The sequence below is a fragment of the Peromyscus eremicus genome, chromosome 5 (assembly GCF_949786415.1).
Source record: "Peromyscus eremicus chromosome 5, PerEre_H2_v1, whole genome shotgun sequence".
Lineage (NCBI taxonomy): Eukaryota > Metazoa > Chordata > Mammalia > Rodentia > Cricetidae > Peromyscus > Peromyscus eremicus.
Genome location: NC_081420.1, coordinates 102,732,296 through 102,748,206, shown reverse-complemented (window position 1 = coordinate 102,748,206; position 15,911 = coordinate 102,732,296). Strand labels below are relative to the sequence as shown.

The 15,911-nt window shown below is 47.0% G+C and overlaps 2 protein-coding genes across 2 annotated transcripts in view; both read right to left on the bottom strand.

Annotated features, from left to right (window-relative positions):
* Atp6v0d1 (ATPase H+ transporting V0 subunit d1) overlaps positions 1-11,703 on the bottom strand; it is a 39,986-nt gene extending 28,283 nt beyond the window's left edge. The window contains exon 1 of the mRNA XM_059264137.1: positions 11,453-11,703. Coding sequence (XP_059120120.1) covers positions 11,453-11,582 — 130 coding nt within the window. The 5' untranslated portion in view covers positions 11,583-11,703. The remainder of the gene's footprint in view (positions 1-11,452) is intronic.
* Positions 11,704-12,401: 698 nt separating this feature from the next.
* Positions 12,402-13,131, bottom strand: Agrp (agouti related neuropeptide). Its single transcript, XM_059262582.1, has 3 exons — positions 13,002-13,131; positions 12,768-12,850; positions 12,402-12,584 (listed from the first exon to the last, which is right to left on the bottom strand). The coding sequence occupies exons 1-3, from the start codon at positions 13,129-13,131 to the stop codon at positions 12,402-12,404; spliced, it is 396 nt and encodes a 131-aa protein (XP_059118565.1).
* Positions 13,132-15,911: the final 2,780 nt, after the last annotated feature.

The window sequence follows — 15,911 nt, the reverse complement described above, 5'->3', positions numbered from 1 at the left end:
TCCATTTTAGTTAAGAGTTGCACTGCTGGATTTTGTTGTTGTTGTTGTTTGAGACAGGGTTTCTCTGTATAATAGCGATGCCTATCCTGGATCTCACTCTGTAGACCAAGCTGGCCTGGAACTCAGAGATCTGCCTGCCTCTGCCTCTCAAGTGCTGGGATTAGAGGCATGTACCACCGTACCACCACGCCCAGCTGATCAGAGGTCTTATAGCCCTGAACCTAACTAAGCAGGCACAGATGACTTACCAGACTATTACAGCATTTCCTTGCACCTATCTATCCTTAATGTAGGCCCTTATATGAACTGGATTATATTTTGTTGTTTGAGCTATAAGCTGAGAAGGGGCCAGGATGCTGCAGCAGGCACCCTGCAACCACAGAAGTGACTAGGGGACCAGAGACAAAACCATTAGAGGCAGACCTAGGCTAGGCCCTCAGGGATTGTGGTTCTGGTTATTTCACACCTACTTGCTCTTATGCAAGAAACACTCTGCTGTTTCATATGACTACCTAAGAAAGCAGAGTCTGGGTAGCATAGCGCATATTTAGTACTTGGGAGGCTGAAGTAGGAAGATGCTAATTTCAAGGCTAATCTGAACTACATAATGAGACCCTGTCTGAAAATAAATACAAAATAAGGAAACCAGGAAAGGTAAACTATTGTTATCAGATGAGTTTTATGCAAAAACATTTAAAATAAGGTATTAATAGGGCTTAGTGGTGTATGCCTGTAAACCCAGTGTTTAGGAGAATGAGTCAGGAGGATCACTACCACTCTGAGTCCAGCCCAGTCTACAAAGTGAGGCCTTGTTTCAAAAACCAACAAAAATTTCCCTCTCTGCCACTGAGAAGCCTTAGTCTACAGGGTCCTCAACAGCTGACATTTGCCTATTTTAAGTGGCTACCTTAAATCTCCCAGAAAAGACTTTAGACACTAGTTCTACCTCACAAACCAGGCCCAAGAAACTGCTGAGTAAATCCAAGAAAAAGTATATTATCACTCACTATCAAAAGTTCTAATGGTCCATGCTGGAGCACAGCTTGTGTTCCATGGCAGACTCTTACTGGCTTGACCATAAATAGCTTCCCAGATAAAAGCAGGTGAAAGTATATACTAGTGCAAGATGTAATATGAAGAGAGATCAGGAATGGGGATGGAGAATGAGAGGCAGAGGAAAGAAAAAAAAATGGCCAGGCAAGACAGAACTTGCCCAGGGCAGCTATATTTGGTCAGGGACCCTGGGGCTCTAGCCTGGGATATGTGAGGAGTCTAGGCCTGGTGGGGGGGCTTCAAATATTCCCTAGATTCTAAGGTTTCAAAGAAAAAGGGCTTGACAGAACCTCCTTATCCCTCAAATTAGCCCTATAATGCTGTGAACGAAAACCTAGAACGCATATGTTCCAAGCTCACCAGCACAAGTCTTGACTTGGATGACTATTGAGTGTTGGTTCCTGTATGTCCTAATTTTTCTTACTCTTCACCAGATGCTGTAACTTTTTTCAATATTTACTTATTTTACATATAAGGGTGTTTTGTCCATCTGTGCATCATGCATCTGCCTTGTGCTTGTGGGGTGGGGGAATCCCCGGGGACTGGAGTTAAAGATCATTATGAGCTGCCATGTGGATGCTGGGAATCAAACCTGGGTCCTGGAGAAGAGGAGCTAGTGCTCTTAACCATTGATCCGTCTTCCTATGCCTGTTCTAAGTTTTTAAAGTATTATCTGTTCATTCTGTTTATATCCAAACAGTGGAAGAAAACATAAATTAGGCATTCAAAAATGTTCTCCCTCCCAGCGTCTCCAATCTACTACAGTGGGATTATGTTATATGAAATGCTTTCCAACCTCCCCCTAACAGTATATTTCTAACTCAGCACTTAGAAAACTTACTGCTAGTGCCCCACTGTAAGGGCACTGCATGGTTTATCTAACCACTGCAGCCACACTAGTGAATATGTCACTGGTTCTAATAGTCTGCTCTTACTAACAAGGCTGCCATGAATACCTCTGTGCCTACTACCCTATGCTCATCTATAGGATATAATCCTACAAATGGAGTTACAGAGTCATACAGCACACATACAGGCAGTGTTTTGACAAGAAGGTGACAATTTTGCCTACCAGACTGGTGATGCACATCTGTAATCCAAGCACCTGAAGATGGAGGCAGGAGGATCAGAAGTTCAAGGTCAACCTAGTCTACATAGCAAACTCAAGGCCAGTCTGGACTACATAGAGACCAGACCATCTCAAAATCCAAAAGAGACCAACAATAAAAACTGTGTGTGTAGATATAGATGTGTGTCCACGTGTATGTCTTAGAAAACAAGAAACAAACCCAACCACATCCCATAATCACACAGAGAGATGTCAGCAACTGAGGAAATGGAAATTCCAGTATTTTTCTCACTCTGCCCTGTTTCGAAGTTAGGCTCCATGCCAGACGTCCTTGTTAGGCCAAACTTACCTACATTTAGCCCACAATTACGACTCTTCTCTAGTCACCTGGCAGAACTCAGGAGCAGGACTGGGCTTCTAAGGCAGGCTGCCCGGGCTGCAAGCCTAGAAATAGCTGAGCTGTCGGGCTCCTACCAGCCAGTGTACTGATGATTTCCAGATTGGTATCTTAATTGAGTGCTACTTTCCCACATGCCTACTGGACTCCTTCCTCTGGCATCTAAGAGGCAACACCTCCTCTCCTACCATTCTATCCACACTCATGCCATTTTTTTCCTCAGGGGGTCCCCACCTCACAAACAGCTTCAGGGTTTATCCAAGTCTTTCCTGAAGTCAGAAACCTGACTTCTAATACCTCTCACCTGATATCTAACAAAAGTATATTTCATTCCCCCCGTCTTTTTAAAAAATCTCTAAGCCAGTCCTTCATCCCCTTAGTTCATTCTGTCACCCAAAGCCACCAGCCTCTAGTTTGATTTCTGAGAATCCAGAGCAGGTTTCTGTTTATATCCTACAACCAATCCCTACCTCCTCCACAACTCCCCTCTGCTTCATCCAGAAAAGGATCAAGATCCAGATAGCTCACAACAGCTTCTGCCTCTCCCTAGTCTCTATCCCCAATTTAGAGGTCCATTCTCTTGAGAAGCAGAAACAGCAGCAAGTTAGAAAAAAGCAATCAAGGCATCAGGCACAGTCATCAATGATCCATACCAGCTCCTTGATCCATGGGCAAGGGGGTCTCTTCATACAATGACGTCACTGCCCAAAGTAATTGGAACAATGCAGATCCTCAAATACTGAGGGAAAAACTTCAGGCATATGTGAGGCTCAGTCTCACTGACTCATATTTATTCCCTTCCTTCCACAGTATAAACTGTCCTTGGGTTATTGCCTTCTGCAGACATTTCTCCAATGCCCCCTGAACACCTCTCTTGTTGTCACTAGATTGTTAGGACTGTGACATCCCTTCCTTTGGATCAGATCTGACTCTGATGGATTAGGACTGACCTAGCTAATCTTGGGTCTAAGCTGTGCTCATCTCATTTTGGAAACCCTGTTAAGTCTCCTTTGGCAAACAAAATGAAACACGTAAGCATTTTCACACAAAATAAGTAAGTAAAGAAATTGCAGGATATGGTGGCCTACACCTTTAACCCCAGCATTTGGAAGATAGAGGTAGGTGAATTTTTTGAGTTTAAGGCCAACCTGGTCTACAGAGAGAGTTCCAGGATAGCCAAGGATAAACCTTGTCTCAAAACAAAAAAAAAACAAAAAAAAAAAGAAAGAAATTGTTTTGTTTTTGTGGTTTTGTTGTCTGAGACAAGGTGTGTCTATGAGCCAAGGCTGGCCTTGAACTCATTATCTTCCTTCCTATCTCAGCATCCCAAGTGCTAGGCTGAAATAAAAAGTATGTGCTACCACGCCTGACCTCAGGACCTCTCCACACACATTTATATTTATGGTGTCTGCACAACCCACCAGCATGTGTGGAGATCAGAGGAGAGTAGTGGGAGTCAGTTCTTTTCTTCCACCATATGAGTCCTGGAGAGCGAACACAGGCAGGCAGAGTTGCAGCCATCAAATTGGCCAGCAACTGTTTACAAACCTTTTGTTTGTTTGTTTGTTTTCAAGACAGGGTTTCTCTGTGTAACAGTCCTGGCTGTCCTGGAACCTGCTTTGTAGACTAGGCTGGCCTCGAACTCACTGAGATCCACCTGCCTCTGCCTCTCAAAGGATCAAAGGTGTGTACCACCACCACCACCCAGGTAACAAAATTTTGTAAAGATTTATTTTTATTTTATGCGTGTGTTTTGTCTGCATGTATGTGTGCATCAGGTGCATGCCTGTGCCTTCAGAAGCCAGAAGGTGACACTGGATTCCCTGGAACTAGAGTGACTAGAGTACTGTTGGACCCTGGTCCCCCACAAGAGCAACAGTGCTCTTAACTGTTAAGACATCTCTCTAGCTCCCAGCCAGCAACATTTTTTAAAAAGATTTATTTATTTATGTATATGAGTGCTCAATCTGCATGTACACCTTTATGCCAGAAGAGGGCATGAGAACCCATAGATGGTTGTGAGTCACCATGTGGTAACTGGGAATTGAACTCAGGACCTATGAAAGATCAGCTAGTGCTCTTAACCGCTCAGCCATCTCTCCATCCAAGCCATCAACTCTTAAGACATTTCCTACACACTGACTTTAACCAAAGCTAGTCATCTTTCTCAAAAAATCTTAACTCTCATTCCCTTTGACCGTATGTACTTCTGAAGTCACCAGCAGGACGTCTATCTAGACACAGGCCCCGCACACACTTCATGTGTTCTACCCCCAGTTGCAAAGCTTCTCTGATACTCTGTAGTTTTGTTCTGATAAGTCTAATGTCACTAATTCTCCCAAAGATGTTCTTCCCACTTCCTTGCCTTTTTTTTTTTTTCTTTTTTTTTTTTTTGGTAATGGCTTTATTGAGATTAACTCATTTACCATATAACATGCCCATTTAAAGTGTAAAGTATGCCGGGTGGTGGTGGCGCATGCCTTTAATCCCAGCACTCGGGAGGCAGAGCCAGGCGAATCTCTGTGAGTTCAAGGCCAGCCTGGGCTACAGAGTGAGTGCCAGGAAAGGCGCAAAGCTACACAGAGAAACCCTATCTCAAAAAGCCAAAAAAACAAAACAAAAAACCAAGTACACAGTTTTCAGTATATTCACTCATCACAATTTCAGAACATTTTTATCATCCTAAAAAGAAACCCACATATTCTCCCCAAGTACTCTGTGCCTACTGGGCATTCAATGCTGTTTTGAATGCTCAGCATCTTCAGCACACATGCACTAAGTGAAGCCTGCGTGGTATTTTTGCATCATCCACTTAAGACCTCACTATGACACCTACTTCCTAGTAACTAAAAGAAGAATAACCAATGGGAACAGCCAGCTTGACTGTTCACTCAGCAACAAGCTCCATTTTAGCACTTCTCAAACATCCGAAAGACTCATGCTCACCCCCCTTTTTAAAGATGGTATCACTATGTTCCCCAGGTTGGCCTCAAACTCTCAAGCTCCCAAGTGATCTTCCTACCTCAGCCTTGTGAGAACAGATATGAACCACTGGGGCCAATCACCAGCTAAGGGATCCTACTTCCACTTTCCAGTTAAGGATAAATTACTTGCTCAAAGTCACAAAGTCAGTGAGTGGTTAAGCTGGGATTTGTTCATCAACAAGGTCTATTGTATCTATTTAGCATCTCTGCAAATCCACTTTTATTAGCTTCTTTCCACTTCCTTCCTCTGTTCTCATTAAGGTCACTCATGACTTCTGAATGGTAAAATCAAATGAAAGTTCTTCCTATAAAGCTCCTGGCCATGTTTGAAACTCACCATCCCCTTCACTTCCAGGTCCTTTGGCCATTTAACAGTGTTCTTTCTTCACCCCACTCCCAACTTTGCTTAATTGAAGCACTTTCTGGAGAAGGATCCAATCTCTGGTCTCTATTCTGATTCTATACTCTTTCGGGGACTTTGGTCACAACTCTACTGTAGTCCCCAAAGCTGTCTTTCAAGCTTTCAAGGTAGGAGCCTTCATTCAGAGGGCTCACGGATGCTCAGTCTCATCTCACTTTTTCCCTACCTGTTCTTTCTCTTACACGCTTACCTAACCCACACCAACCTTAATTCCTTATTTGCTTCTTTTCTTTCTTTTTTATTTTGTTAGACAAAGTCTCATATAATCCAAGTTGGTTTCAAAATTGTTATATAGCTGAAGATGACTTTGAATTCCTTATACCCCTGCTTTCCGAATCCCAAGTGCTATCCCAAGTGCTGGGATTACAGGTGAGCACTACACACACTTAGTTTTTTTTTCCTCCATCACTCTTTCTTGCTCAGCCTCCTTATCTTATGCTCGCCCTAAAATTCCCCTACAATACTCGCAACCAATGTCTGAGCCTCTTCCTTTCCTCTCTTTGCTTCCGGACCACCATGAGACAAACAGCACTAGTTCTCTCTGTCCTTAATGCTCTTCCTTACCACAGGCCAGAAACAATGGAACCAGCAGAACATGTACTGAAGCTTCTGAAACCAGGAGCCAAAATGCCTTCCTTATTTCAATTCTCAGACTGTGTGTGTGTGTGTGTTTATGTATGAGTGCAGTTGCACACTTGCTATAGCATGCCCACAGGAGTCAGTGGACAACCTTAGGTGTCAGTACTCATGTTCCACTGTTTGAGTCAGATTCTTGTTGCTTGTTACTAAGTACAACAGGCTAAGTAGCCTGCAAACTCCTGGAGATTCTCCTGTCTCTGTCTCCTATCTCCCCATAGGAGCACTGAGATTACAGACATACACTACTATGCCTGGCTTTACGTGGGTTCTAGGGAACAGAACTCAAGCCCTCACACCTGCTTGAAAAGAATACAATCTAACACAAGCACCATTTTGCTTTTTTGTTTTGAGTTTTTGTTTGTTTGTTTTGAGACAGAGTTTCTCTGTGTAGCCCTGGCTGTCCTGGAACTTGTTCAGTAGACCAAGCTGGCCTTGAACTCAGAGACCTGCCTGGCTCTGCCTCCCAAGTGCTGGGGTTAAAGGTGTGCACTACCACCACCTGGCAGGAATGGTTCTTTTTCATACTCCTGAAGAGACAGATAGGATGTATAATATGGAATAAATGGTTATTGGAAGTCTTAAAGAGACAGTTCTATCAGAAGGGGAATCAGCGGGGGAAGATACCCTGCTGGAGTGGAATCCAGGAAGGCTTGGGTACTATACTTGCCATTTATTTTCTGTTCTGTTCTGTTCTTTTTTTTTTTTTTTTTTTTTTTTTTTTTGAGACAGGATCTCAAGCCTGTCTTGAACTCATGATTCTCCAACCTTCTTGAGTGTGGGATTACAGAACCACACCATTGCACCTGTGTCTTTTACTTACAAACTGTCTTGCAAAGCAAACAAACACCTTTAGTCCTGCCCTCTGCCTTCTGGGAACTGCCCAATACCTGAAATATTCTCTTTAAAATCTGTATCACCCCCAGAGCATGCCTAAAGCTCCTACTGGGGAGCTGGTGTAGTGGCCCACACCTTTAATCCCAGCACTTGGGAGGCAGAGGCAGGTGGATCTCTGTGAGTTCCAGGACAGCCAGAGCTACACAGTGAGACCCTCCCTGTCTTGAACTCCCACCGCCGCGCCCCCCCCCCCCCCAAGAAAAGATCTTACTGGGACTCACAAGTTTCTTCGGTTTCTTCACTTCTCATCTTTTTCCCTCTTCCCCTTGAAGATGGGGAAGGCAATAACATCTATTATGAATGATGTCTGTATGAATGTTTGTCTGAATGTATGCTTGTACACCATGTAGGTACAGTACCCATGAAGGCCAGAAGAAGGATCCCCTGGGACTAGAGTCACAAATTCCAGTGAGTCATGAGGGTACTAGGAATTGAACCTGGGTCCTCTGGAAGAGCACCCAATGCTTTTAACTGCTGAAGCATATCTCCAGCTCCTCCTGATTTTTAAAAGCACCACTCTGAGCCTGGCAGTGGTAACTATGCCTTTAATCCTAGCACTTCAGAGGCAAACAGATCTGAGTCAGAGGACAGCCTGGTCTACATAGTGAGCTCTGGGACAGCTGGGGGGCTACACAGAGAAACCCTGTCTCAAAACAAACAAACAGTACCACTCTGTGGAGGTCAGAAGACAAGCTGTGAGAGTCGGGTTTTCAGTATGTGGGTCCTCAGAATTGAACTCAGATCAACTGGCTTGGCAGCAAGTGCCTTTACCTGCTGAACTCCCACTGGCCTCTTTGCTGCTTCCGATTATGTACTGCCCTTAAAAGCCCTGGGCATGTCCAGCATACAAAGTCCCTGGGATTCCAAATATAAGTCAGGAAACTTCTAGAAAAGTATCATTGACAAATACCACAGAAGTTATGATTGAATGGAGAAGACAACATTCTAGTCAACCATGACCAGAGTTTCAAAGATGAGGTTGGCAGCCAGGTGTGGTAACTCATACCTGTAAACCCAGCACTTGGGAGGATTACTGCTAATTCCTGTCAAGCCTGTACTGTATGGTAAGTTCTAAGCCAGCCTGGGCTACAGAGTGAGTTCCTTTCCCAAAAAATAAACAAACAAACAAATAAGGGACTGAAGAGCACTTCCACTCAATTCCCAGTACCCACATGGCTCACAGCCATCTGTAACTCCAGCTCCAGGGAACGCAACTCCTCCTCTATGACCCCCAACGGTCCCCAAACTCACATGAACATATCCACACGTACATATACACATCATATTTAAAAATAAGCACAAAAATACAAGAACAATTCCAGCTATTTGGAAGGCTACGGAGGAGGATCACAATATCAAAGCCAGCCTAGGCTATAGAGTACAAGCCAGCCAGTGTAACTTAGAGAGACTCTATCTCAAAATAAAACATTAAAAAGAGGGCTGGAAGCAAGCAATGGTGGTACACGCCTTTAATCCCAGCACTGGGAAGGCGGAGGCAGGTGGATCGCTGAGTTTGAGGTCAGCCTGGTCTACAGAATAAGTTCCTGGACAGCCAGGGCTACCCTGTCTCAAAAACAAAACAACAACAACAACAAAGAGGGCTGGGGCTATAGTTCAGTGCTTAGACCACTTTCCAAGTATCTACAGGGCTCAAATCATAGTACTGGAAAAAAAAAAAAAAAGAAAAGAAAAGAAGAAAGTGGCAGTGGGACAGTGCTTATGGGTGGAGAAGGAAGCAGAGAGACCAGCAAGTTAAGTAACAGACAATACAAGCTAACATTTACTGAATTCAGACTTTGTCTTTAGCCCTTACTGGATTCTTGGTGCTGGGCTAAGTGTTTTACACAAAGTAGCACTGTGGTCATCTTCACAGTCTTTATGAGATAGGTGCTGCTTACATGCCAGATGAAGACTTCTATGTCCAGAGATATTAAACAATATGTCTACAGGAATCCAGTAACTGGCAGACTGAGATTCAAAACTATGTTTGCTTGACTCTGAAGTCCTATCGCCTCTGTGCACCGAGTGCTGGGGTATACTCTATGCAAAGGAGAAGGGTATGTGTGAAAGAGCAAGGGTCTCTAAATACTGCCCTAAAGGTCTGGATGATGCTCCACAAGGGGGCCCATTGCTAAACAGCAGGAAGAATGTCCTAATATGTTTATTGTAGATGATGTAGTGTCTGCTGCAAAGACAGGAACACGTTTTCCCGGAAATTCTACAGGGGAGCAGGCAGCAGCTAGAGTAAGGAAATCCAGAAGAGAAGCCAAAAAAAGGCAATAGTGTTCACCTTTACATTTACCCAAATAAGAATCTTCCGAAAAGAAAAAACTAAACATCTTTTAAGGGGGGGGGGATCTTCAAGTTCCAATCAATCCACCGAACTCACATTAAGTGCCAACTAGGTGTTAGGCCATGCCCAAGGCAGCCTCTCTATTTCTCCTCTTCCAACAGTGAAGTCAAACTAAGGTTTGTGGCTAGTTCCCACAACCCAGCATCTTGAAGTATCCTCTCCTCCCCATTTCTTTTTTTTAAGTTTTTTGAGACAGGGTTTCTCTGTGTAGCTTTGGTGCCTGTCCTGGATCTCGCTCTGTAGACCAGGCTGGCCTCAAACTCACAGAGATCCGCCTGCCTCTGCCTCCCGAGTGCTGGGATTAAAAGCGTGTACCACCACTGCCCAGCTTCTCCTCCCCATTTCTACTCCTATAATGAAGGTAAACAAATTTCCTTGCAGGTTAACATAAAAATCATAAAATCTGCTACTGCACTTAACTTCAGTAAGTTTCCTATTTGAAACACTCTTTTTCACTTGACAGGTCTAGTTTTCAAGGTAAACAATAACTGAATGAGCTCAGTTTAACTCCAGAAGTATTTGATGAGAAGTTTCTAAATTGGGTGAACCACCAAGCCTTCTCCTCCAGCTAATAAGTACCTTTCTTCAAATGAATCATTTAGGACTAAGAGATGGGAACTCACATCCCCATCCTTCACTACCACTAGGTTGGAAGGTCTGGAATTAAGAGACATCTCTAACTTAGTACTTTTGCTACAGATGGGCCTGAAAGTCATCTTACTTTAGAGTAGTGGTTCTCAACCTTCCTAATGCCTGCGACCCTTTAATACAGCTCCTTATGTGGTGGTGACCCCCAACCATAAAATTATTTTCGTTGCTACTTCATAACAGTAATTTTGCTACTGTTACAAATCGTTAACATAGATATCTGTGCTTTCCGATGGTCTTAGGCAACCCTTGTGACCCCAAAGGGGGTCACGACCCACATGTTGAGAACCACTGCTCTGCATCTAGTGTTATGAAAGGGGAACTGAGCTTCTGTCACTCTTGTGTAAGACACTGCTGTCCCAAAAGGCATCGTTTCTCACTGGGGTGGGATGGGGGGGGGGGGTTAAGGTCAAATACTTGTGCACGAACTTCAGATTTACAGGGCTACCTCTTGCTTTCCCAAACATTCAGTCTGGAAGACACTGCATAGCCAGCGGTTCGGAGCTGGGAGGAACCTCTCACCAAACTGTCTTAGCAATTCCCCTGGAAGGCTCAACCCTCAGACCAACACCAAAACACAAGGATTCCAAAGACCTTGGGGGAAGGGAGAGCTTTTCCAACCCAACTTCCCTATGCATTGCCACCCGACCGGCCCCGGCTTGGGCCAGGGTGAAGAGGCTTGTAGGTGGACACTTCGCGCCGACTAATCAATCCTCAGGAGCTCGGCCTTCTACATTACAGGACTAGCTCAACGAGGTTAGAGGCAACCCAAGCAGAGGCAAACCACTGCGGTTTTTAAAGTCTTGTTTATGTCTGGGCCCCTCACAGAGCCGCAACTACAGGTAGACTCCCTCCTGACATGCCCGCCATCCGCTCGCGGATTCCCAGAGGCCTCGCAGGCCCTTCAAGACCCTCCGTTTCCGGCTTCCCGGCTCAGGGCGGCCTCCATTCTGGCCTTCCAAGGCCCCTCAGACAGCCCAGACCCGCGGCTCACCCTCCAGAGTCTCGCACTGCACCAGGTTGAGGTAGTCCGCCTGGCTGAGCACCCCGGCCTTCAGGCCGCGCACTAATCCCTCCAAATAGCCATTGTCCACATTGAAATAAAGCTCCGGGAAGAACGACATGGCTGCGGCGGGGGCGGCGGGGGCGGCGGGACCAGAGAGCCCTGATGGGGCTCACGCAACCCGACTCCGAGATCAGCTGACTCGGCGCCCGCAGAGGGCTGTCAAGTGCGTCAGATGACGCAAAGCGTCCCACGTGACCACCGCGGGGCCGGCTCTTCGAGGGATCCAGCTTCCGGGTCGCCTGGCGCGCAAGCGTTGCTCAGGAGGGAGCCGCCCTCTGGGCGCCTGCGCACTAAGGCAAGGCGGGCCTTGGGCGCCCAGCGGAGAGCAAAGCAACAGCGATGTTGGAAGTCGGCCGCGTGGTGGTGCTAATACCCGCAGGATTCGAGCGGGGCCCTCAATTTAGTTTTCCCGAGTTAGGCGCTTCCGTCTGGCTCCGTTGGGGCCAACCAGGTCAAGGGGAGCCTGTGTGCTGTTCCTTACGCTGCGGCGACCGTCTCCTAACCAGACGGAAACCGAGGTCCAGAGAAGGGAGGGTTTTGAAACCAATGTTTAGCCACTAGCTAGACTTTACGCCCCATAAGCTAAGCTGCGTCCGCCTTCCCTGCATTTGTTGCACTAGATTCTCTGGGGCTGGCGTGTGGCCCCCTGCTTTCCCCCCAACAGTGGCCTGGTGCCGTTAAAATCGCCGGGATCCGTGACCCAGAAGATGGAGTAACCTAGACCCTGAGGTTATAGTGTATGCAGTTCCGGCATAGCGACGCCCCCTACCCTTCGGTGAGCCCAACGACCCTTCGACAGCCACATTGAAAATAACCACAGCTTTAGGATTGGTCCCATCCTTTATTCGCGTCCCTGCCTTTGCCCAACATCCATTGGTTAGGTGCGGCTGCAGAGATTCGTAGTAGTACCCAGCTTGCGGCAGTAGCAAAAGGCGTTGAAGAAGCGGCAGTAGCACGTGGCGCACGGGTCGCAGCAAGATACTTGCTGTCCCAGGCAGGACTCGTGCAGCCTTACACAGCGACGCGGAGAACGAGACTCGCGATTCTGAGGATCTAGCACCTGCATTCATAGGGGAACAAGAACGTCAGGAAACTCTGCCACCCCGATCCCAGTAGGATGGCAGTGGAGCGTGGGGCAGGGATGGTCTACAGTTCTGCCAGTTTTGATGGTCCGGAAGCGGGGAGCCAGGATGGTATCTGATGCTCCCTACCTGCTACTTTATCCCTTTCCCTGAGGAGTTACCTCCGCCAGAGCTTCTGCCTTCCTGAGCAGAGCCTCTTCCGTCCGGTCTGCAGTTGTCGTCTTCGGGCCTTTCAGACTTAGACCTGGAGCAGACGATGTGAGGGCCACACCCACCATGCACTAAGTACCATGCACCATGCACCAGGGTTGGGATTGAGATTCGAGCCCCATACAGGCACATTTGTGACCAGCAGTTGCCCTTGCCCCACACATCACCAACCTGCCCATACTCACCTGGGAACTCTGGGAACAGGGCCTGGTCAGGCCTTCTGATGCCTTCCAGGGGTGCCAAGCCCATCTGGACCCCCAGCGTGGGAGGCAGTGCCAGCAGCAGGGCAGAACTCAGCAGCATTACAGTCAGCATGGCCTGGCTCGGCAGGAAAACCCCCCATTTAGTCTCTTCTCATCCTCAGAATACCCTACAAATGCCGAGAGAACTAACCCCAGAAAGTTAGCATTCCTGTCTAGCCTTTGCACTTACCTTTGCTTGCTGATCCTTGCCTAGAGAGCTCCTGGCCACTGGTGTCCTGAGCTTATATGGCAGGGTCTAATAAAGGGCCCGCACGTGACTGCTTCCTGCAGCCAGGCATGAGGGGCCCTCCCTGGAAAACGGGGACACAGTTGGGCTTTCTCCCTCAAACCTGAACCATTGGGAGAAGTGACTATCCAATTTGGCATAAGCCTCCAGGAACCAATTAGACTTTGGGAACAAGATAGGGTGTCCAGACCCCAAAATTTCCATAAGACCAGAAACTAGGGGTGGGTCAGGCTAGAACCATTAGCAATAATGAGGCAGGCGGCCGGTGATCTTAATTTAATTTCTGGCCCCACAGATGTTCACTTAGCCTCTTCATGGCATGTTGTTTCCTTCGCTTCCAGGAACTTTGGTCAAGGGCACCAAAGGGCCAGTGAGTGTCGCCAGGCAGGAGTAGAGTAAAAAACTAGACCCCAGGTTTCTTTGGAAGACAGGTCAAAAAAGCTCTCCCAGCTAAAACCAAGCCCTCCAGCTCTACCTCCTCTTTCCCTTCTTTAAGACCCCCCACTCTTGTTCCTGTCCCCAAGTCCCTTTCCACTTAGGGTTCCTGTAAACCAAGGGAACAGTGCGTTCTGTTCCCTGGGTGGGCACACAGCTTCAGAGTAAAAAGCTTTCAGCCCGCCTGCTTCATTAGTGTTAATGGCAGCTCCCTTCCGCCCTGTGTTGTCAGGTCTCTGCCCACGCCTGGTCTCATCAGCTTGAGGACATGGTGAGGGCTGCCCATTTGTGGATGTAGCAGGACCCATGGGACCCTTTGTTTGTTTGTTTGGTTGGTTTGGTTTGGGTTTGAGACAGGGCTGGCCTCCAATTTACGGAAAAACACCTGCCTCTACCTCTTAAGTGTTGAGATTAAAGGCATTCGCCACCACACTTGGTGGGGTTTTTGATGTTGTTGTTTTTGCCTGTATGTATGTATGTATGTATGTATGTATGTATGTATGTATGTGCACCACATGCATGCCTGGTGCCCAAGGAGGTCAGAAGAGGGTTTTTGGATCCCCTGGACCTAGAGTTGAGGATAGTTGTGAACCACCATGTAGGTAATAGGAACTGAATCTGGGTACTCTGCAAAAGCATCAAATGTTCTTAACGTCTGAGACAACTCTCTAGCCCCTTGATGGGCTTTTTAAAAAAAATCATCCACATGCCCATTTGGAAAAGGAATACAGGTTAAATCATCTTGGAGACCCCAGTGCACAAGGCAATGAGAAAAGATGGAAGAACTGTCAGGGTATATAGCCCAGTCCATATGCACTCTCCTGATCAGGTGGTTGCCTGAGGAAATCTTCCCAGCAGGAGTGAAAACAACAGACTGCCCTCTGGCCGCCTTCATCCAGAGTCCACATCAATTAGTGTTTGGGTTCATGGGAAGGAGGTGCTCTGCCTATAGCAAGCCTGTTCACAGACAGACACTGGTGTCTGGGGTCTGGCATTGTGTTCTCCTGCAGGTGACTTGGTACCGTCCTCAGAGCTGAGTCTACTTTCTCCTTCCCAGGTTGGGGGCATGAGGAGCTGGGAAAAGCCCCTTGAGGAATAGTCCCTGAACTCACCCTTTAGGGCACGAGGGTCAACCCTTTCTTCTCCCCTGAGAGTAGTGTAAGCAGTCACTGGGTAGGCAGTCGATGAGGCTGTCGCTGAGTAGGCCTGGCATTGAGACCTGTTTGGAAGCTGATCTGGAAGTTTGGTGCCCCACTTCAGGACTTTGTCTTCTCTGGAGTGACAGGGAGAAGAAAGCAGGCTATAATCCTAGCTGCATCACTTGGAGCCCAAGAGCAGCACTGCATGAAGTGTCCATGAGGTGCTTTCCCAGGTCTTATGGATTTACTGGGTTTTTTTGAGACAAGGCTTTTCTGTGTAGCCCTAGCTGTCCTGGAACTTGCTCTGTAGACCAGGCTGGCCTCGAACTCAGAAAGATCCATCTGCCTCTGCCTCCAGAGTGCTGGGATTAAAGGGGTGTGCCACCACTGCCCAGCTCCCAGATCTTTTCGTCAGCCTCTGTTACTGGAGATTTTGCCTGAAAAAGGTTAAACAGGTGCAGCTTGTAAGTTGAGAAGGTGCCCTAATGAGCTGAAACACATAATCACAATGCTCAGGAGACTGAAGCAGGAGGATTGCTGAGACAGGGGTGCTGGAGAACTGGCCACACCTATTACCACCTATCCTCAAGACAGCTCTTCATGTCTCCAGTAGGGCCTCTTCCCGCTCTGAAGGTCAGCTGTCTTTACCTGGTAGTATGTGTACAAGTGTATCAGCCCACTAGGCAGTGGCAGACAAGGGCCATGGTGCTTATGGGGCAATCCATGATCCTGGTCAGGTTCAGTGGAAGAGATAGTCAAGAAACCCAGCCATCAAAATACAGTAACATAGGCAATAGGCAGCAAGATGGTGTCCACCAGCAGGGACATTCAGGTAATAAAGCCACATGCTACATTAATAAGGTTCTCTGGCAGGAGACAATCCTAAACTTGGAGCCTCAGAAGCTTTGGGATCAGCAGAACTATCGAACTCTTCCCTGACTTCATAGCATTCTAAAGGAAGTAGACATCAGGTCTGCTGATGAATCAGAATCCCACAGACACTGCAGGAGTATTAGGACATTACCCCAGAAA